The 24574-nt window shown below is 40.4% G+C and overlaps 1 protein-coding gene across 1 annotated transcript; it reads left to right on the forward strand.

Annotated features, from left to right (window-relative positions):
- The first annotated feature begins 1414 nt into the window (after positions 1-1414).
- LOC135223423 (polyamine-modulated factor 1-binding protein 1-like) lies at positions 1415-5345 on the forward strand. Its single transcript, XM_064261829.1, has 3 exons — positions 1415-1522; positions 2493-2559; positions 3158-5345. Exons 1-3 carry the CDS (start codon positions 1520-1522, stop codon positions 4621-4623), a joined length of 1536 nt encoding a protein of 511 aa, XP_064117899.1. The 5' UTR covers positions 1415-1519; the 3' UTR covers positions 4624-5345.
- The last annotated feature ends 19229 nt before the right edge of the window (positions 5346-24574 follow it).

The following is a 24574-nucleotide window of genomic DNA, read 5'->3' on the forward strand; positions in this document are numbered from 1 at the left end:
CTTGGTATACTTTACAATTAGTACAACGTTTGTTGCATCAACTAAATTAAGTATATATATATATATATATATATATATATATATATATATATATATAATATATATATATATACATATATATATATATACATATATATATATATATATATATATATATATATATATATATATATATATACTATAGTTGCTTTTGCGTTTCATTCATTTCATTTTTGCTTTCAAACGTCCACTGAAAGATTGAGTAATTGACGTCAATATTACAGCATCAAAGTAATATAATAATAAGCGATTGTAATAAAAGTTTTCATGGGGCGAAACTTGCAATGAATTCTAGTCAGTCTCCCGATCTATGGAATTAAAACGGACTTACGATAAATGCTTCAATTCTCGATTTCCCAGGAATCTTAAATAGGAAGGACCTCTACTGAAATGTTTAGAAAATCCAAAGAGAATGAAGTAAGAAAGTATCTCTTCTGAATGACATGTTACCCATGATTGTGAGCATGGAAACCAAGGTCACTTAGACACTTGTTTGGGGTTGGGTATTCTCTCCTCTCTCTCTCTCTCTCTCTCTCCGTCTCTCTCTCTCGTCTCTCTCTCTCTCTCAAACGCATTAGAACTATAAAGTGAAAAAACACGAAATTCATCATTCAATTATCAATTGTTCCATGTAAGAGTACATGTCACACGCATACATACGCACACACACATACACACACACACATATATATATATATATATATATATATATATATATATATATATATATATATATATATATTATATGAACACACAGAAACGCACACACACATATACATACGTATATATAAATAATATATATATATCTATATATATATATATATATATATATATATATATATGTGTGTGGTGTGTGTGTGTGTGTGTGTGTGTGTGTATCTGTGGGTGTTTACATCATTTAGGACAGATGATTCTTATCCAATAACCTCAGGAGATGTTTATTTTTCCCTCATCACTTATTTAAAATCTTTCTATCTTCATCGTGTGTTATTTCACTTCCTTTTGTTTCTTTTCATTAGATTAGAAGTTTTAAGGTGAATGTTCATGTGCTTTAGATTGGGTTCATCAAGAATTATTTCAGGAATATTACGATAATGACAAAGAAAACCCGAATTTTGAACAGTCGCAGTGAGTTAACCTTAATTTAATGTCGTCTTACTTCTCGAATGTACAAAAGTACGATGACTGGAATATCTGTCAAATGAAACGCGCCTCTTCACATTTTTCCAGTCATCAGCTCACACGGGCCTTTACCAAAACTCTCTCCTTATACAAACTCACTACAAAATCCCGATTCATTCACAATTCGGCAGATGAAATTTCCAGTGACGTACAAAATTGCTTACGACGCCTCAGGTAGGGGATTTCCTCTCCTGGAAACTATAAAACAGGTTGGCTGGAACGGCTGGAGTGTCAGTGATCTCAGTGAGGAGCTAAAGAAAACGTGGACTGGAAAGAGCTCCTATATACACATCCCGCAATGGTAAGCATGAAGTCCTTTTTTCAAAGATTTGTGCTTCATTTTACTCTGAATTGTAGCTTTGTGTTGACTCTCGAAGTGTTGTGAAAGGACTGATTTTTCCGCGCTGCAAAACATAGAACTGATCGACTCGAACAAAGGAAAACGGAGATGAGGAAATGGTCCTTCTTATAGTAGACTTTTCGCAATGGTAAGATAGGAAAGCTTTCAACTACGGTTTTAGAACTTCATTTTATAGAAGAGTAGAAGCTAATGGAACAGACACGCTAAAACCCTATTCTAGCCTAACTCTGAAAAAATGATAGAAGCAGGCCCGTACCCAGAGTTTTTTTATGGTAGGGTGGGGGCCGTCTTTTTTCCCAAAACTGAATCACTTCTTCTATAAATGTCATTGCATATATTGGTATATATCATATTCATATTATCACTCTTGTATTTCCTACAACTTGAGATTGCTGTTAATGTTTAACAACAAAATTTATAAAAAATTACTTTGTAAGTACAGTTCAGTGAAAAGGCCTCAGAAGGTTTCGTCTGAACTAATAAAAAGCATTTGATTTTTTAAAGTTTGTGCTTAAAGCAGTGAGATTTCCTGAGGTATCTTGGACCCTAGTTTTATTAGAGGAAGTTTTCTGATATATCTATGAAGTGTGCTCGCTCCTCCCTAAATTAAGACAATTCTATAAGACGACAGTCCATATCAATAGATTCGCCATAGACGAACCTGTTGATGGCGTCGTTCTCTTGCATTATACCTCTGTAGAAATATTGAATTAAAACTAACCATTGCCTTTGAGACTCATACAGCTATGACGTAAGCAATGGTTATCACTTAGTCCTGACAGCAACTATCGAAAGTTATTCTAGTCTAGCGGTATAGTAAAATTTTTTACCTAAAACAAGCAAAAATACCTTGACAGTACATAAACCACTAATGAGTTAACGCCAATTTTTTTCTTATCTTTCTTTACAGAGAAGAACTAAAATGGAAGTTATCGTCGTCGCCCTCTGGGCTTTGCTGCAAGTGACATCTGCTTACAGTAAGTGACCTTACTTTTATTTTTTTCTTATTTGATGAGTCTTTCGTATATTGTTTTATCTTAGAGATGATGCCACTGAGATTTCCCCACCCTCCTCTCTCTCTCTCTCTCTCTCTCTCTCTCTCTCTCTTTGACTTCGAATATAAATTCACCTCGGGCTTATGCAGCATATGCCATAATTTACGTAGACATTAAACGTTAAACGGTTATTAAGAAAATAGATTTTGAGATATGCCTCTTGAATGATGGCGCACTTGCGTCTGATACACACAGAATATTAAAAATCTGGAATCAAACAAGTTCGTGACTTCAGAAGTCAAAAGGGGGAATAACTATGAGGATTTATCTGTTCCATTTGTTGTAGAAAGTAGGGGACAATTAGTGCAGATGCTATTTTCGAGAATATCGTATTTGATATTGGAAAAAGGACGAGGAAAACAAATATTGAATTTACCTTAAGTGGCTATCAAGTACAGACTATCAAATCATTGAAGGTAACTGTTACACAAAATTATGGATTTTTGTAGATTTTTAAAATTTTAAACACTTCAGCACCACATGCATAACTTTCTAATGTTCATGTATTACTGTTTTACAGGCGTCACGGGCTATATTCCAGACCCTAAATTTTTGCTACGGACAAAGCGCTCAGCACCAAGCTGTAACAAAGAGGTTATTGAGAACCTCGCCAAAAATGCAGCGCAGACTTGTTCCCAAGTTGATGCCGTTGACAAATACATCGCCAGTGTCCAGGCAAAAGAAGCGCTGCCAGTACCCTCCTTTAATGATCGCCACGGCTTCAAGGGAATTCTCAATCAATACAATGTGGATTTAGGCACGGCGAAGGACCACTGCCAACCCTGGAGGAGCGGGGACGACGTAGTGGGTTCGTTAAAGGAAACCGTTGTAGCTGCCCAGGGGTTCGAACCTAAGTTTAATGAGGAACTTCTGAAAAATCAAGCCACGGTTAAGAATCTACTCGAAAATCACGAGGACATCGCCGCTTTTGAGGCTAAGATTGCTTCTTTGCAAAAGGAAATAGACGAAGCTAAGGCAGCTATCCAGCTCACAGAGGCTTCAACTGTGACTACACATTTAGAAAGTGTCATTAAGAACAAAGAAGAAGAAACCAACGCCACAATGACAGGGCACAACATTGCTCAGGGAAGACGGGAACTAGCAGAACTAATTAGTTACTTAGAATTTGTCAAAACAGGAGCTAGTGAAGTCGAAACCAAGGCTACTGCTTCAAATACCAAACTCACTCAGTTTAGAGAAAACATCGTAAGAGATTCCACTGCTTTTAACAGACATCGTGCTAATGCCCAGGAGGGAATTACTAAACTACAGCAGGAAAAACAGAATAACAACAATGAAATCAGTCAAAATAGCCAAAGCATTAACGACTTGAGAGCGAAGATCACGGAAGAGAACAACCAGATTGCTTCCCTCAATGCTCAGATCGAGAGCGCCAACCGGGAGATCAGAGAGATCGAGGACCGCATCAACAGGAACCTGAGTAAGACCAAGAAGAGGAGGAGGTTCGGCAGCATTTTCCGTTTTGTTCCTGTCGTCGGGTGGACCATTGGCAATCAGTTCTACAAGGATGCCAAAGAGAGAGAAGAACGCCTGAAGAACGAGAAGACAAATTTCGTCAACGAGAATGCTCGCACTGTCCAGAACCTTCGAAATCACATAGCAACTCGCACTCAGGATATTGCCAATCACGAGGGGCGGATTGCAGCTCTTCAGGCAAAGTCTCACGAGCTCGAGCAAGAACTTACACACTTCGCCCAGCTTGATGGAAATCTTCAAAGTCTGGAGGCTGAGGTCAATGCCATTCTTCCGTCCCTTGCAAATGCAGTCGCAGAAATGGGGAAAATGAAGAGCACATTCGAAGCCATTCAGCTGAGCCTAGGAAGTGCCATTGGCAAGGCCAAAGAAGCCAAGACAGAAGCCGAGATTCAGAATATGAGATATTTTATCTATAATGAAATTGATGATTTGAAATGTGAATGGGAGAGTGCTAGGGACAAGATTGTCCTCGTAGGCCAGTGTAGTTAATATATTATTAAGTTGAAATTTTATGACTACCTATTCGTCTGGAAGGGCTCTGGTACTGACCATTTCTTATGGGATTTGTGTGTTTGGTTCTGAATTTAGTTAGCAGGATTGAAAGAAATACTTTTACAGCGGATGACTGAATTGCCGAGGAGTGAAATCTCAGTTACCACAGTTGCTTGTAGGAGGAGGTTTCCTTTTACTTATAGCAAATACTTGCCATTAAGCCAGTATCTTCAATTGTAAACCAATGATAGCTTTGACAAGGGAGGTCACAACAACATAGATGTCTAATATGTCGACCTATGGAGTGCTTGGGTTGCTTATTTACAGAGATCTTCTCTCTTTGTGTTATTTTGGATTGTACGCAACCTGGACCAGTCAATAATTCAAGTGTGTTTATTCAGTAATTACAAAGCGTGTTTTCTGTTATCCACATGGTTTCCTGAACCGTTGAGGTCTATTTGATATTAAACAAATTAATGAGTTATTAGGGTGATTTGATGTGCTAATAGAATTTAGGTTTGAATGTTTATGGTAATTTCAATTAGTTCTTGTGGGTATTTTCAAATACTCAGCCTCACATACTCATTACTTCTCTACAGCTCTCTGTCTCTATTTGTTTTATCAAAAACATCTTTTGTTATTGTCCACTCATATATTTATTTATTTTCACCTTTGTGCATGCATTCAGTTCCCGATTAAAGGTGCCAGTTGGTTTACAAGTTTTGTTTGATTCATACGAAAAATCCCATATCTCTTATTTTTACACTTTGCTAGTGCCAGCATCGAATTTTACACCCAGTATGCAGATCTAAAGCAAAGAAGAGAGGCTTTAGAACAAAATACAAGTTACATACGGCTCACGCATCATACGTCTCTCCTGGTGCCATCTATCTTAAACAGTTTAATAAAGCATAACAGAAGAATGCACTGCAACTAGAGCATAGCATAGTAGAGGAAAAGACCCCATATAGACTCCACTTTTCTAGCCCCGCCCCCCGCCCCCCCCCACCCCCCCAGGGGCGTGGCTACCCCCATCCCCCCTCCCCCTCCTGATTGGCTCATGTACGTACGTGAGGCCTAAAAAGGGGCGGGGCAACCCCCAAAACCCCCAAAAGGGGCGTGGCCACCCCGACCCCATATAGACTCCACTTGTCTGGGGGGTGTGGCCACCCTGACCCCATATAGACTCCACTATTCTGGGGGGGCGTGGCCCCCCCACCCCTGACCCCAAATTGACTCCATTTGTATTATAAGCTCATGTACGTACATGAGCTCATAATTGACTCCATATGTATGATAAGTTCATGTACGTACATGAGCTCATAATTGACTCCATTTGTCTTACAAACGCTCATGTACGTACATGAGCTCATATTAGGGGGGCGTGGCCTCCCCTAACCCAATCGACTCCACTTTTCTACCCCTGTGACGTCACTAACTATAAGGGAATAAAACCATCCTTTCAACCCTCCACTATTCTGGAGGGGGGCGTGGCCACCCCTGACCCCAAATTGACTCCATTTGTCTTACAAGCTCATTGTACGTACATGGGCCTCATATTAGGGGGGGGGGCGTGGCCTCCCCTAACCCCAAATCGACTCCACTTTTCTACCCCTGTGACGTCACCATAACTATAAGGGAATAAAACAAAACCAATCCCTTTCAAACCCTTCCACTATTACTGGGGGGCGTGGCCCACCCCTGACCCCCAAAGTTGACTCCATTATTGTCTTACAAGCTCATGTACGTACATGGGCTCATATTAGGGGGCGTGGCCTACCCTCCCTAAACACCCCAAAAATATGACTCCAACTTTTCTACCCCTGTGGACGTCACCAATAAAACTATAAGGGAAAATAAAACCATCCTTTCACCAACCCTCCAACTAAATTCTTTGGGGGGCGTGGACACCCCTGACCCCAACATAATTGACTCCATTTGTCTAACAAGCTCATGTACGTACATGAGCTCATAATTAGGGGGGCGTGGCCTCCCCTAACCCCCAAATCGACTCCACCTTTCCTACCCCCTGTGACGTCACGTAACTCTAAGGGAATAAAAACCATTCTTTCAACCCCTGACATACCCCCTGTGACGTCACGTAACTCTCCGGGAATAAAAACCGACATTTCAAGCCCTCACCCCAAATTGACTCCACCTTTCCTACCCCCTGTGACGTCACGTAACTCTCCGGGAATAAAAACCAACATTTCAACCCCTCCCCCCAAATTGACTCCACTATTCTACCCTGTGACGTCACGTAACTCTCTGGGAATAAAACCATTCTTTCAACCCCTGACCCAAATTGACTCCACCTTTCTACCCCCTGTGACGTCACGTAACTCTACGGGAATAAAAACCAACATTTCAACCCCTCACCCCAAATTGACTCCACTATTCTACCACTGTGACGTCACGTAACTCTCTGGGAATAAAACCATTCTTTTCAACCCGGCCCCTGACCCCAAATTGACTCCCCCTTTCCTACCCCCTGTGACGTCACGTAACTCTCCGGGAATAAAAACCAACATTTCAACCCCTCACCCCACCGAAATTGACTCCACTATTCTACCCCTGTGACGTCACATAACTCTCTGGGGAATAAAACCATTCTTTCACCCCTGGACCCCAAATTGACTCCACCTTTCCTACCCCCTGTGACGTCACATAACTCTCAGGGAATAATAAAAACCCAACATTTCAACCCCCACCCCAAATTGACTCCACTTTTCTACCCCTGTGATGTCACGTAACTCTACGGGAATAAAACTTGACCCCACCCTGACCCCAAATAGACTCAGTTCACTGTTTTTTGCGACTCATGTCCCCTTTAATTGTTTTCAAAGTAACCGGGACGTTTACCTCATCCTCCTCCTATAAAATCTCTAAATTTATATATGCACATTGCGAATATACTCTCTCTCCCTCCCTCCCTCCCTCCCTCCCTCTCCCTCTCTCTCTCAGCCGTTACATTTTGTTTTATATATATATACACAGCTGCTTAGATATTCAGAGTATCATGATAAAAGGATATTTGGCGACTGACTTCATCAACATGTGATATCTCCCCCAATAACCATATCAGAGTCAATGTTATCTGATGATGAATCACGCACACACACACACACACATATGAAGAAACGAGACCTTATCGCCATATTTGCCCAGCTGACTTCACGCCAACGTGAAATTTTATTTTTCATAGAATTTGAGTCATAATCTAGGAGGTGAAAAATCAAATTACAGACGGATTGTTATTTTATATTTATAACCTCCTAAATACGGGAATGAATTTAATATTCCATACAAATACATACATTAGAAAAAACTGTACAAACACGAACGCGATAATATGCGCATTCGCTTTTCAAAAACAATACTTCAACGAAACATACTACGGCTACTATATATTTTCTAACCTGTTCCTTCACATCACAGCCCTTAGTATATACCACAAACATCTTCTCCAGCACTTTCCCGACCGTGTATCGAAGACGACGACGTTTCATCTAACACCTCAAAGCTTTTAAATTTAGCTAACAAGTTTTTCATATATAAATCTTCCACACACCTTTCCTCCAACAGGGATAAATTCTTTTTCATTATAGCCACGCAGCATATTTTACCAATTTTGCTCATTTCATCACTGAATGTAGCTAACACAGGTAAATATTGATTCAACCAAGTCGTATTAACCAGTCCGCTCTGACCGATGCCAGTGGGAAAGATAACATATTTGGCATAGTCATACGATGATTTAAATAATTCTTCCTTCAATTTCTTGACCGAAGAAAAAAAGTGATTGAACCTCATCTGTTTGGTATCTCTGCCCAAACGATCGGCGTGATCTTCATCTTTGGAATAAGCCACGCTCTTTTGCGCGTATTCATTATCTTCAATGGGGGCACCAATACCGTATTGTGTTAATAAGGTAGCTATGGTGGGTAGATCAACTTCTTCGTCGCATTCCCAAGATGTGATATTTTCAGGTCTTTTCACAATGGCGGACCCTTCAATACCCCTATCACGAAGACAGGCATATGATGCACCAGTGCGAGAATATCGAAAACCTGCGCAATTCGGCATATGGATAAGCTCGAATGACGTCCGCCACAACACCGTAATTCCTGCATGTCACACAGTTAGTGGCCACTACTAGACACATATTCCTCTTCCTGAACTTATTTTCGACAAGTTCCCGAAAACTAACTTGCAAGAGGAGGCTGATGAAGCCATGGCGAGAGTTCACGTCTTGATGTGACAATCCTTCAAGAGATAATGAACTACGAAAAGAAAGACCCCCCGCTACCCAAGACCCCTTTATCACAATCACTGATTACAAACCTGTTGTGACGAAGCATCAAGCCTCTCCCAGCAATGATTCAGACTAACATGAATAAACAAGTCTTATCATTCCCTCACCCCAAAGGTCATCCACACATGACTCATTTTATCAAAATCAGTATCACTCCAGTCATGTTTCTCGCAGACACGAATAAACAAGCCTTATCATTTCCTCACAACAAAGGCCGTCCACACACACACACACACACACACACACACACACACACACACACACACACACACATATGACTCATATATAAAACTTCCACACCTCTTTCCCCCAATGTGGATATAAATTCTATCGCTACAAAGGAGGCGGGAACTTCATCTTTGGGAATACTAATACTTCATCGAAACATCATATGTCACACCTGATTATTACTTCCCAACTGAACACCATAAATACAACCGACACAAGGAAAATTGATGTTATTCCTTACCCAAAGTGTATAGAGTAAGTGCAACAACACACCAACCCTCCGTCCCTACAAGTATTTCTCTTGACCGAAACGTCATTTCCCTCCGTCACTATTCAGTAAGTAGCATATAAAACACTTTCCATTTACTTGAACATAGAGTATAGTAAATATTAAAAACAGCAATAAGATTCATCTGTATATGGAATAGATATTCTTATAAAATAATGTACCCGTTGAAAGAAGCGGAATATATAAAACAGTCATTATTCCTCCCTTTCAGATATGGGAAATAACTCTAGTAGTGAACTGTCAGCCGACGAAGTAGCCACTCAAGTCAGACACCATTACTATTATGGTGTTGGAGCCCCAAACTCATTTATTAGGAAGGTGAAAACGGGTCATGACCATGAAAGCAGGAGAAGAAGAAGAAGTAGCAGGAGATGCAACAACTACCACTGGCAGCCCACAACAGTGCAACCCCCGATCAACTTCGCCACCACCACCCACTACTGAAGGAAACGAGCAACCCGGTGAAGGTATGTAAAAACCGATGTGTTTATATATTTATTTAATAATAGTTCCTGATTCCATAGAAACACGCACTCTTTTTCTCCGTTTCCCTGTTTTTCCGTTCAAATGCATTATGGGCATAGTAAAAAAAACACCTATATAATTATTCATAAGGATTTATTGACCACATAAAGAGTTTACAAATTCAATACACTAATCGCTGTCAGACCGTCTCAGCACGCATCCCAAAATGAACTACCACGGTACCTTATTTTAACCTGAATATGCCGAAAAACGTTTAAGAGGAAACGACTAAGACGTCTTAGCAGATTAACAACCGGAACGTTCATGGGCGAATGATCCTCACAGCTCATCCTGAAATAAGTAAAAAGTTATGTGATTGAAGGTGTATGATACATATATAGAATATATCCTTAATAGAATGTAAATGGAGTAATATAAAAATCAAAGAAAAATATGCATTTACCTTAGTTGTTCAAGATGCGGAGACATTCCTTGTACGTAATAGCACGTTTGACCCCCGACCTCCAATGTGAACATTTAAACTTTTTCAAATATTTAAAATAATATCCCGTTATCCATTTATCATTACCTCCAAACGAGTGAATGAGAATACATTTTGTATTAAGGATAATACTGCTTTCACACCACGGTGACTCACGCAATGAACAAAAAACTAACGTAAAGACCGCACTTGTACGATTTATCAGGTTGTATTTGTTTTATTAGGCGATAGAGGTTATATTCGGGATGCGCATATATAAATTTAGAGAAGTCATTCGAATAAACTTTGGATTTATACCGTAACTATCAAAAAAGAAGATTATATTTCTAGGTGATTTTTTCACGTAAAAACATACCCAATGACCAACAATATTAATATCTGTAGGCGAAGATAATGTATTGATATAAAAAACTAAAGGTTTAATTCTACTTTTCTGGCAATGTCAATAATCCTACTTCATCCGAAGCGAACACACCTAAATATTTAACCCGGTCACCGAGTGAACCTTTTAAACTTATTTCAATTTCTTTTGTATCCATTCCCATTTAACCCCTAACATCACACTGAATAACCCTATCCGCATCCACCGTTAAAATACCCTTGATATCCCAAAAAGTAAATAATGCAAGGGCTAGGCGTAGCCGTACCCAGCCTGATCGATATTCGCAGGTTTGCCGAAATTTCCACTGGCATGGAATCTTCAACATCTTCCACCACAAAATTAAAGCAGTAAATAGCTCTACCATTTTTAAAACTATCATAAGTGATCAGATTATCACCGCCACCCCCTATACTTTTCTGGCAGTTCTCGTGATATTGCATGATGGTATAGGGAAACTACATTGAATATTATATTCCGTATTCCCATTAACGGTAATATGTATATTAAATCGAAATCGATTGAGAAAATATAGACTATTGGTCGCGTAATTACCTGAAAATGTTTTCCATATCAATCATGGCCAATGTGATTTTTTCAGGTATACAACTGTTAAAGGCTGATCAATTAAAATCGAATTTTCATTTTGCCCAATAAAACGTATGAATTGTATAAAGTCTTATCAAATATATATTGTATAGGATTAACTGCTATCGCCTCATTTAAAGCCGACATTGCGTTATAATGTGGGGTAACTCTATCGATCCATAATTTAGCCTTTTCTACATTGAACACATTTAAATGTCCGTCTGTGTGGGCGCCCATAAACCAGCTATTATTCGCTAATTCGAGCCTAAGTCTCAAATCAACTGAATCCAGTAAAGTCTATAGTCGCTATATCCAAAAGAAGTGGAAAATATGTATGCACGCCCCTCGTTTTAATGTCACCCATAACTTTCGTCTCCCACCTGCCGGTTTGACCGAAGGTATTGGCAGTAAATTGCCGAGTTACCCCATGTGTTACATGATAGTCATCATATAAAAATCCCGCCCGACCGGTGGTAGGTAATGCCGAGGGGGGTTTTATCATTTTCAACATTTTTATATATGATTGATAGTTTAAATACAGGACAGGATTCCACCAACTTTTCATTCAAGAAAACGGAAGCGGATTTAAATAATGTATTACTAATACCATTAACGACGGCCACGTGAACATCATCCGCTAATTGCGCACCGTCCCTATCAATTGAGATATATAATTCTAAAGCTATACTTGACAAATCTAAGAAAGAACCTGCCACCCCATTAATGCGAAATTCTAATCAGATAGAACTTGATTTATGGAAATATTACAAGGTGTAAAATCCAGTCTTTCCTTTGAATTAATTGAAGTTTCAATAATTCTCCGTCTATTAACATTCGGGAACAATTCTGATATACCCGCAATATACGATGAAACAGGAACTTGATTACCAGCTTCCGGTATGTTAGGAAACTACGCTAGCCATATTTTGTGTTATATAATTTAGATGAAGGGTAGAACGAGTGCGTACCCGAGCCGAATGTCAATTGATGAATGAGTTACAAAAGATCGTACACGTCCTTACTTATATTTACTCCTAGATTTAACTCGTGTGCCCTTCCTCTTCCTCCGTTTTTCTTTCTCCACACTCGACCGTCTAACTAAACGTTTTCACTGTTTTCTTCCGTCTCGTTCTCCTTCTCCTTCCAGTACCGCTTAAAATTCGTTGTCCGGTAGTTTTGAGGGCCCTTATACCATTTCGTTTTATGGATTCTTTTAAAAGGTAAACCGCTGTTTACCATATCAGATAACACAGATCTACCGAATTCATTAACTGAAGGTTTCGCGGCGTTAAATAGAAAAGGAAGCACTTTCCGTGCAATACCACTTATGGCCGAAAAAAACCGCTTCCCCTTCTGCGGCCGGGGATAGAAAACGGAAATATCCTCAAATCCCGCTCCTCTCCTTAATAAGGGTCTGATAAAAATAGTTTTTTAAATTCCGCCTCTGAAGGAGGCGCGAATAACACTCTCATTTTACTGTTTTATACTATTCCCAAACAATTTAAGTTGAGCTTGATTCGCAAGTTCTAGTTGACTCGAGGGTGTTACGATCACGAATAAGGAATGCCAAGGGTGAACATCGAATTATATACTCACCTATTCATCTAATTTTCCTCTAGGTTTTATACGGAGCAGGCAAGTAACACTCGAGTCTTTAGTGAAATGTAAAAGGTGACCATTTTGATCCGTGATAAGAATAGAAATCTGATCCAAGATGTTCGTGTTCAACAATTTGTAGACTGTATTATGTATTCCTTTTCCTCTACCACTTGCTAAAGTAAAAACATCCAATATATTTTACTAGTCTCCCGCCAAAAATCGTCGGTTGAACTATATCCGTATACACATATATATAATCTACCCCACAATTATCAGGTATGAGAATCAAGGGAAAACGTGTTCATTCAGTTCACGCCCGCCATATATTTCATAACCGGTATTAATATGAAAACCTAATAATTTCGCGGCTTTCCGCTAAAATTTGACGTATATACTTTTAACGTCCCCCGTTCTCATTTCTCTCTCTTGATACGTGGTATAGTAATTCTTCTTAAATCTTCATCCCAATGAAATATACCGTTACTATTAAAATAATTTATGAAATTATCACCGTAATAAACTTTTAAGTAATCATACACGTCCTTATTAAGAGCTCTCACGAGTCTCTTCATATCCCCCGCTAACATTGCTATTCTCGGTCTATACAAATATGTATGCCTATCACGTTTATGACGCTCTGTAATAAATTCGAGAGTGAATAAATCATCTTTGGATAATATAGCGTAATAACTCCCCGGGAACATGATCGAAGCTAAACCTACTTCATATTCAACCCCATTAGGTAATAATATAGGTGTAGGTAATCTATTGGCAAATTTCGAAGGTGATGATGATACGTGTCTAAACAGCCGAGGCTGCTCAAATATATGGTGTGTTCACCAGCCATGTCGGTTAATACTACGACGGGTATATGTCACATATGGTATTTATAAGAAAAGTTCGATAGCGTTTTATCTAGGTCTTATATGCAGACTGCATGATAGAACCCCATTTTCAGTAAACATTATTTCTTCACCGTTCTGATCCGAGACATTGATAGTAATGTAATCCATACGTCAATGGTATTTAAAGGTTTATAAATGGCATTATGCGGACCCTTTACCACATGCACATCCTAACGTGAAGCAGTCTAAGAGATTAACCATTTTATCACCCAAGATGGTAGGTTGAACCAAGGTCCTTTAAATATACTCCCAGTATATTTTAAAGGACCTTGGGTTGAACGATACCCGAATACAGGTAAACGTATTCAACGCCTTGATGGAATATATTTCTACTGTGATGAGGTCTCAACGCACCCGAACTGTATATTAAATACCTGACTTTTTCATTGAAACCAAACATATTAGCTGCTTTAGCACTGAGTTTAATCGTAATTGAATCAATCATATCAACTTGGCTGCTCCTGCATCGATATGTGGAATGCTCATTCTCTTCGTGTCATCATTCCATGAGAATAAACCATCACCCTGCGGATAGCTCCGCGAATATGTTCTCCGTAAAATTCAGATAATTGTTCAATAATTTCCGTATTAAACGCTCTAGTCATGACATTCATATCACCACCAACAAACCCGAAATGGACTTATAAATATACGTGTAAATGCGTTTCCCATCTGACTCATTATAGATCGCGTTAAATTGAATAGTAAAATCAACGTCTCCTGGTTTAATAGCGTAATATAATTTCGGGAGAATGACTCCCACTAGCCCCACTTCATATTCCACTCCTTTCGGTAATGATATAGGGACGGCTAACCTATTGGTAAATTTACACGCCCGATTTTCTGGAAATGTACCTATACATGCATTGCTATTCACGTATATGATGTGATCGCTACACATGTTGAATGTAGACTGTATGACTAACAATGGGCATCGGGGGGGGGGGTTTATAATATATGTACATAAAAACCTCCACGTTCATGTTATGTCAACCTTATTCATGAATTTGTTATCACACAGATTGTCCACGTCATTCAAGAAAATGTCCAAGCCTCTAACCGCCATGATGAATCATCCTCACCACCCTCCGATCCAGGTAAATATTATTATTATTATTATTATTTTTTTTTTTTTTTTTTGCTCTATCACAGTCCTCCAATTCGACTGGGTGGTATTTATAGTGTGGGGTTCCGGGTTGCATCCTGCCTCCTTAGGAGTCCATCACTTTTCTTACTATGTGTGCCGTTTCTAGGATCACACTCTTCTGCATGAGACCTGGAGCTACTTCAGCCTCTAGTTTTTCTAGATTCCTTTTCAGGGATCTTGGGATCGTGCCTAGTGCTCCTATGATTATGGGTACGATTTCCACTGGCATATCCCATATCCTTCTTATTTTTCTATTTTTCAGATCTTGATACTTATCAATTTTTCCCTTCTTCTCTTCAACTATGGTGGTTGTCCCATGGTATTGCGACATCAATGAGTGATACTTTCTTCTTGACTTTGTCAATCAACGTCACGTCTGGTCTATTTGCACGTATCACCCTATCCGTTCTGATACCATAGTCCCAGAGGATCTTTGCCTGATCGTTTTCTATTCACTCCCTCAGGTTGGTGCTCGTACCACTTATTACTGCAAGGTAGCTGGTGTTTCTTGCACAGGCTCCAGTGGAGGGCTTTTGCCACTGAATCATGCCTCTTTTTGTACTGGTTCTGTGCAAGTGCCGGGCATTCACTTGCTAGTGGTTTATGGTTTCATTTTTCGTATTGCACTTCCTACATATGGGAGAGATGTGATTTCCGTCTATCGTACTTTGAACATATCTGGTTCTTAGGGCCTGATCTTGTGCCGCTGTTATCATTCCTTCAGTTTCCTTCTTTAGCTCTCCCCTCTGTAGCCATTGCCAATTGTCATCGCTGGCTAGTTCTTTAGTCTGTCTCATGTATTGTCCGTGCATTGGTTTGTTGTGCCAGTCCTCTGTTCTTTCTGTCTTTCTCCTGTCTCTGTATATTTCTGGGTCTTCGTCTACTTTTATTAGTCCTTCTTCCCATGCACTCTTTAGCCACTCGTCTTCACTGGTTTTCAGATATTGCCCCAGTGCTCTGTTTTCAATGTTGACGCAGTCCTCTATACTTAGTAGTCCTCTCCTCTCCTTCCTTTCGTGTTATGTATAGTCTGTCCGTATTTGCTCTTGGGTGTAGTGCTTTGTGTATTGTCATTTGTTTCCTGGTTTTCTGATCTATGCTGCGGAGTTCTGCCTTCGTCCATTCCACTATTCCTGCACTGTATCTGATTACTGGCACTGCCCATTGTGTTTATGGCTTTTATCATATTTTCCGGCGTTGAGTTTTGACTTGAGTATCGCCTTGAGTCTCTGCATATATTCTTTCCTGATCGTGTCCTTCATCTCTTGGTGTTTTATATCTCCTCCTTCCATTATTCCCAGGTATTTGTATCCTGTCTCATCTATGTGTTTGATGTTGCTCCCATCTGGTAGATTTATCCCTTCAGTTCTCGTTACTTTGCCTTTTTGTATGTTGACTAAGGCGCATTTTTCTATTCCAAACTCCATTCTGATGTCCACCCCAGATACAATCCTTACAGTCTGGATTAGGGTATCTATTTCCTTGATGCTCTTACCATACAGCTTGATGTCGTCCATGAACATCAGATGGTTGATTTTGTTGCCTCTTTTCTTGAGTTGGTACCCGGCATCCATCTTCTGTAGTACTTTTGTCATGGGAATCATGGCTACTACGAAGAGTAGTGGGGACAGTGAGTCGCCCTGGAAGATCCCTCTCCTGATATTAACCTCTGCTAGTCTTATTCCAGAGCTTGTAAGTATTGTATTCCAGTTGCGCATTGTATTTTTGAGGAAGCTGATGGTATTTTCCTCTGCCCCATATATTTTCAGGCATTCTATTAGCCATGTGTGTGGTATCATGTCGAAGGCTTTCTTATAGTCTATCCATGCCATGCTTAGGTTGGTTTTCCTTCTCCTACTGTTCTTCATTACCATTTTGTCTATCAGGAGCTGGTCTTTTGTGCCCCTACACTTCCTTCTCGCAGCTTTCTGTTGGTAGGGGATGGTGTTTGTCTCCTCTAGGTAGTTGTATAGCCTTTCACTGATGATACCTGTTAGTAACTTCCACATATTTGTGGCAGGCAGGTGAATAGGCCTGTAGTTACTGGCTACATTTCCCTTACTCTTGTCTTTTGTACTAAGGATGTTCTTCCTGTGGTCATCCATTTGGGTGCTTGGTGATTTGAGATACAATGCTGGAGTTGTTCTGCTATTCGTGGGTGTTAGGGCCTTGAAGTTTTTGAGCCAGTATCCATGACTTCATCGGGACCTGGGGTTTTCCAGTTTGGCATTTTCTTTAGTTGGTGTCTGACTGTGTCTGTCGTGATCTCTGTGAATCTTTGTTTTATTCTCCCTGTTTCTTCTTCCTTGACTTCCTGGAGCCATGTTGCATGTTTGTTGTGTGATACCGGATTGCTCCATATGTTTTCCCAGAGTCTCTTACTTGGTTCGGCTTCAGGAATTTCTGGGTGGTTGTCTTCCCCTCTTAGTTTGCTGTATAGTCTTTTCTGGTTGGTTCCGAATAGTTTGTTCTGTTGGTATCCCTTATTCCTGTTCATGTACCGTTGGATCTTGTGTGCTTTGGCCTTAAGCCTCTGTTTTACATCTTCTATTGTGTTTGTTTATCCCCTCTCTTGTACTTTGTATTTCTCGTTGAGTTCCTCCTTTTGTTTTCTTGCTTCTTAGCCTTTTTTCTGCCATCTCTTTCAGTTTACTCAAGTCAGATCTCATCACCATGATTTGCTTTTCCAGGCGCCTTTTCCAAGGAGGTTGCTGTTTTGGTTTCTGTTGGGTTGGTTGTGACGGTGGTGTTGGTGTTCGAATCCCCATCAGTTCTGCTACTAATCTTGCTCCTGCATATGTCAAGTTATTTGTTTCTGTGATACTGGTGGTGTGTATTAGGCCCATTATTTCATTGACCTCACTTGTTTTCTCCCTTAATTTCTTGGTGTTGTAGGCTTTCATGGAGGGGATCTTTGTTCTCTCTGTATCTGGCTCCATCCATTGTCTAATCTTTTCTACCCATTCCGTCCTCTCTGTTACTTCGTCGGTGTTTCTTCGTGTGTCGTTGTTTGATACTTCATCCTCCCTGTTGTCTTTCTGTGGCATCGTCTCTCAGTTCGTCTTCGTGTAATTCGTTGTCGTGTGACATTTCCCTTTCCAGTTCTTCTCTTTCTGTTGGGGAGAGCCAGTTCTTTTTCTTTATGTTCCTTACTTGGTCTGCCAGCCTCTGCTCGGTTTGGGGGGTGTTATTCCTCTCATTCCAGATGTTGATCAATCTTCTTCTATATCCTCTCTCCGCTCGGGTTGCTTCTGATGTAGCATCTCCATATTTCCTTATTTTCTTCTCTTGTCCATTTCTTCCTTTTTGCCTCTGTAGCTCCAATCTCAGGCTGTTGATTACTTTCGTTGTGGTGATCAGTTGCTGGATGACGACCTCCAAGTACCTGACCGTCTTCCCCTTCAATTGGGTTGAATACCTGGTTGCCGGACGAAGCTCCTCTGTTGCCAGAGGTTCCATTTACGCGTTGTCGTTTATTCCTTCATTTCTTTCCATCATTGCTGAGTTTTGCTATTTAACCCATAGCTGGACCCTACCCCATCAGGGATAGGTACTCATTTACAGCTGAGTAGACTGAGGAAATTATGGTAAAGATCCTTTCCCAAGGAATCAACGCCGAGGAGAGCGGTCACCCATCCAACGACTGACCAGCCCCAATGTTGCTTAATTGACTGGGGGGCTGGTCATTATTATTATTATTATTATTATTATTATTATTATTATTATTATTAATTATTTTATTATTACTATTATTGCAGTTTTTGCAGTTATTATTATTATTATTATTATTATTATAATACACGTTCACTCCGGTGCTTATTTAAAATTATCTTTACAGATCCCTTCGCTGAAGACTTCCCATTAGATGAAGATTTGATGGGGAGTAATAATAATAATGAAGCATCGCGCGTTGGTGGAGGTGTAGGAACCAGAAGGGGATCTTCACTCACGAGGGAAAGAACGGAGGGTAATAAGGTAGTGAGTACCATTCATTATGCGGCTGCAGTAGGGTCACACATTGACGTGGCAATGAAGTTAAGTAGTAGTCATAACCCGATTACGCGAAGATGTGCACAGTAACTTCCTCGAAAGAGGTATTCGATCGGCTATGCTATACTGGTGCGTTTATTATCACCAGCGTGAGGATGCTAGGCGACATGAATGAAAAAAAGTGCTTTCTATGTATGTACTCCACCCTACCCTCACTACGATTGACTCGATCTATGACTCCCTGGAGGAGGCTATTGAGTTTATAGCTAATAACTTGGAAGAAAGACTCAACCGTACTGAGGGTTCGGGTTGGTGTATGACCTCGCTAGATAGGGTTGAACTTCATATCACGCGGCGTGAGTTAGTGAATATTAATAACTTCCAGGTGTATCCCAAGGGAGTCCGCGGTAGTGATCAGGTTATCAATATTCAGTCCGGGTACAACTGTGTCGTTACAGCGTTAGAAGCGTACGTTGTACTGCGAGATAACCCTCCCACACGTATTAACAACCTCCCTCGTGTCTTAATGAGGAGAATGAGGGGACAATTTAATATCAAACACTCGCCAGATATGCCGTTGACCCATGACTCTTTCAAAACATTAGAAAAGGGGAATAACCTCAACATATATCTGTATAAATTATGTGAATTATTCATGGGGAAACAGCGGAAAAAACATTGGACGGTACATCTAGCGAGGAAAGGTGGTAACCCCCAAAGCCCTCATTTGGTCACGTTGTTATTAATCACTGACGACCACGTCGCATTGATTAAGGATATGTTGGCATTCGTGAAGAAGTTCCGACACGGATTCAAGCAGGGGGGCGGGGGATTGAGCACGCGGGTGGTATGTGTTACAATTGTTTGACTTTGTTTAAATAGTTTCCACCATCCGTGAGGCGCACACACAGGCCTGTACTGCTCGAACCACTGTCGAATACCCAGAACCCCTGCCAATTTAAACAGTTTACTAAAGTTAAAGCTCTGCTGCCAATCTCGCACATGGCTTTCCTGGATTTGAGGCGTATAATATTCAACCGAAGACCGGAGAAGACGATCCGAGAATAGTATCTCGACAGAAAGCTTTCGCTTACTGCTACGTGATCGTTGACGGTAGAACGGGGGAATATTGTACCCATAGACTAAGTCACGGAGAGAAATGCGTTGATGATTGTTTGCAGAACATGAACCGGGACTGGGCGTTATTGCGTGAACAAATGCGTGCGTATCCTTTACATATGAGTCCTGAATCCGCCCGTAAGTTTGAAGCGAGCACTCATTGCAGAGGATGTAACGTCGAATTCAAGGCTGGAGTCACGAAAATGCGACATCACGCTCATTTTGTGGCACGGGACAACTTTGTGTGTGCACTGTGTCAACAGTGTAATTTGAATATGCAATTTAAGGAGCCAACTTTAACAGTGTTCGTACACAATTTGTCATATGACATCGCCCTGGTCTTGAAAGAGGCGGGGGCTCAGCATGATTTTGAAATTCTGAAACGCGAGGGTAGTAAATTTTACTCGGCCAGATCGGGCAATCTGAGATTCGTGGATAGCAACAACGTGATTAGGGGGACCCTTTCTAGTCTCGCCTCGAGTCATATCAAACAGAAAGGTTCCCTCGAAATCGCACGTCAGTTGTTAACCCAGTATTCTCGGGATTGTCTCGATTTAGTTTTGGGTACGGGTAAACAGTACTACCCTTATGATTATGTGACGGGCTTCAATATCCAGCGAAAGCCCGGCATCCCTTCTCGAGAGTTTTTTCGATTCGGAACTTACGGGAGAAACCCTTTCCAGCGGGGGCTATGCACACGTGGTCAAGGTTTGGAACGCCACTAATTGCACCAATCTTCTAGATCATACCGTTTTGTATTTGTTAATGGATGTGGGATTTATTAGGCGTGGAACGTTTATTTAGCTTGGAGGAAGGCTGCCATGGTGCAATTCGACTAGACCCTGCCCGTTACCTGACTTCTACCTCTCTCTCACTCGATGCTTTCCTATATTCCTCTAAAATTCGTCTCCCCTCATTTCGAATGGTGAACTCTATCAATTAATTTGTAAAAACATCCGCGGCGGTTTTTGTAGTCTAGTTCGAAGGCAATGCGTAGCTAATAATCCAGAGTTAAATCCCAGTTTTAGGGTGGGTGATCCTCAATCGTACATATATACGTTGACTTCACCAGTTTGTATCCCACATTATGAGTAAATACAAAATGCCCTTGGGTGAAAATAACTGAACTTTCCCCTGTCGAATTAGAAAGTTTTGTCGCTAGCGATATTACCGCCATTGATTCACAGGGTGAATACGGTTATTTTATACTGCTCGATACCAAACCAGTTAGACGGGATGTTGCTCTACAGACGGACGATCTCCCTCTCTGCCATTCATCACATGAATGTGACTCACCAGGATCTATCGCCCTATAGTAAAAACCTAATGAATAAGTTCAAGGTGAAGCTACCCAAGAAAAATGTTAAGTTTGACGGGTACGCATTTACCCATGCGTAATCACTTGATCTGTCTTCCGTTATTACAAACGTTGATAAGGCTCGGTCTCGAAGTTGATGTAATAAGGAAAGTGTACAAATTCAAACAGGATTTTTATTTGAGGGAATATATTCTGGAGAATGCCGAAAGGCGTGCTAAAGAGACCGATCCGGACAAGAGGAACACCATCAAAATCATAATGAATGGTCTTTTCGGTGTCACTATTAAAAAGTTCATTGAATTATTCTACCCGAACTGTCGTCACCACCGGTGAAGCCTCTCTTCTCAGGAATGTGTCCAAACACACGTACAAGTCTTTGGAAAAAACTGGGTAACGACACGGTACATTGTAAACCATTGCAAAGAGTCCTGTTATGGCTGAATCCCCGATTTATATCGGTTTCAGTATACTAGACATGGCGAAGGATATGATGTATCGGTTCTATTACGACGTTCTTCGAAAGCAGTATGGACACCGAGTTCAGCTCCTTTATACCGACACTGACAGCTTGATCTTTTCCCTGGTGACTGATAACCTCAATCGGGAAACTGAAGGGTGTGCTCAAACCCTACATGGATTTGAGTAATTTCCCCAAAACTCACGAATTGTATGATGAGTTCACGTAAGGGGGAACTCGGGTTAGTGAAGGTTGAAACGGGGGGGCTGAACTCATGAGGGAATTTATCGGCGTTAAACCTAAAGTTTATTCGTATCTGACGGAAACTAGTCGTAGTAACACCTTGAAAGGTGTACAAAGATGCCGGCAAAAGACCATTCCACATGACAGTATCGAGCTGTAATCGAAAAGAATGAGATTACTTATACTCGTGTTTGGCACAACTTTTCCCACAAAGAGTAGGAGGCACGATGTGTCATACGAGCCAGCGAAAGGTATCTCTCTGTCCTTTAGAGGAGCAAGAGATATTATGTGACACCTTATAAATCGTTGGCGTATGGACATCCAAGACATTGGGGGTGGAAGAGGGTATAGCGGAGGAGGAGGGGGAGGGGGAGGGGGAGGGGGAGGAGGAGGAGGATCTAGAGAGGGTAGTGGTGGCGCCGGTAGTTGCGGCAATCTCTCAATTTTAAATATTCCCGCTCCTAGCACCTCGAGAATTCCTACTCCTCCTATTCCTCCGACCCTACATCCATCACATCATTTCCCACGGGTGAAAGGATGTTCAAAACGTCGAAGAGAGAATAGTAAAATATACAATGTTAATTCCTCTCTCTTCGACGTCTTTGACTTCTCCTCGACGGGAAATGGTTTCACCCTCTCCTCCAGTTAAACGGGGGCGTATCACACCTTGACCGGGTGTCATGTTTGTATATTTTACTATATATTTTATCTTATATTCATTATATTTTAATATATTATATTGTATATAATGTATTTTTATTATATAATCATATACACAGTTAGTTTTTTTATATATTTGTTATTATTTATTTTAATTTTTATTATAGTTTGCATTTTTACTTTACGTTCTATTTTTATATTGTAGGAAAAACCTGTATGTATTTCTTATTATGGAAATTAAACAAATATTATTGCCGTCAACTTCCATTCACCATAATTATTATTAAGGCTTGTATATAAAAAGAAGTGCGTAAAGTACACAACTATAGTCTTAAACGCGCTAACATCATGGCGCGACAGGTCCCTTCCTGGGCAGTGTTAGACCCGTTCTCTAATCCCGCTCGTATTATCATCGAAGGGGTTTAGTAACAGTGGCAAGTCAGTCCTATGTCAAAAATCATTGAACTCTATGAAACGCATTTCCAATACATTTTTATATGCGGGGTATCTGAACACCCCCTCGAAACGCATCCCTCAATAGGTCCCAATTTAAAGTATCCAAAGAAATTTAAATCCCTTTGATTACACTGAAAAGGGGCAGACGGGGGTTGATAAAGTCTATTATTCATACTCGATGATTGCTTCCTTGAGGCCAGTGATAATGAATTTGTCACCAACGCCTTCACAGCGGGACGTCATTCATCTATTTCAGTTATATTCATAACGCAGAATATGTTTCATTCGGGCAAAGTTTAGTAGAAGTATAAGCTTGAATTGCTCACATTATATTCTAATGAAAAATCGTGATTTTAGTCAAATTGAAACTTTAGGTCGGCAGTTATTCGGCCGTCAAAAAGCTTCAGCCTTTTCAGACATATAAAAAGGCCCTATCACGTAACCGCTACGGTTATTTGTTAGTAGACTTCGCTCCGTCAACACCTGAACTGTTACAGCTCCGAACTAATATTCTGGGTGAAACGGAATATCAAATAGCTTACCAATATGGATAAAGAACGGATAAAACTGCTAAAAACTTTGTACAGAGATGCACGGGGTGTGGGTAGTTTCAGCGGGGTGGACTCTTTATTCAGAGTAGCGAAAAATCTGAATAGCCAAATTACTCGTGAAAATGTTAAAGAATTCTTACGTGGGCAAAAGTCTTACACACTGCATAAAGTCACTCGAAAAAAATTCCCCAGAAGAAAAATCATATCACCCAAACCGAGAGTAATAGCGAGCACCGATTTAGCTGATATGTCCAAATTAGCTCGGTATAATAATGGGTTTTAAATATTTGCTAGTCTTTATTGACGTGTTTCAGATATCTACAAATTGTTCCTTTGAAAAAAGAAGGATGGTGTTTACTATGCGTCGCGCTTGAAGAAGGTTATCGAATCTACCGAATTTTTGGGAATTTCACGTTTGAATAGCGATGAGGGTAGGGAATATTATAACAAACACGTCAGGGAATATCTAGATAGTAAAAATATAAAATTATATAGCGTTTATTGCGAGAAATAAAATCCTCTATAGCTGAAAGAGTCATAAGGACTATTAAGGGTCGTATATATAGATATCTCACACATAAGAATTACCTTAAAATACATTAACGTCTTGCGCGACATTGTTCAGAGTTATAATCATACCCCCCATAGAAGTTTGGGTCGCACCCCGCAAGAGGTTCACGCATTAACGGATAGAGATGACATTGAACGTCAATTCTCGAGCATGTATAAAAAGGCTG

Source organism: Macrobrachium nipponense, chromosome 20 (assembly GCF_015104395.2).
Source record: "Macrobrachium nipponense isolate FS-2020 chromosome 20, ASM1510439v2, whole genome shotgun sequence".
Taxonomy (NCBI): Eukaryota; Metazoa; Arthropoda; class Malacostraca; order Decapoda; family Palaemonidae; genus Macrobrachium; species Macrobrachium nipponense.

Coding starts and splice junctions, on each gene's coding strand:
- LOC135223423 (XM_064261829.1), top strand. Junction 2,560..3,157: donor GCAAGTGACATCTGCTTACA/GTAAGTGACCTT, acceptor ACTGTTTTACAG/GCGTCACGGGCTATATTCCA.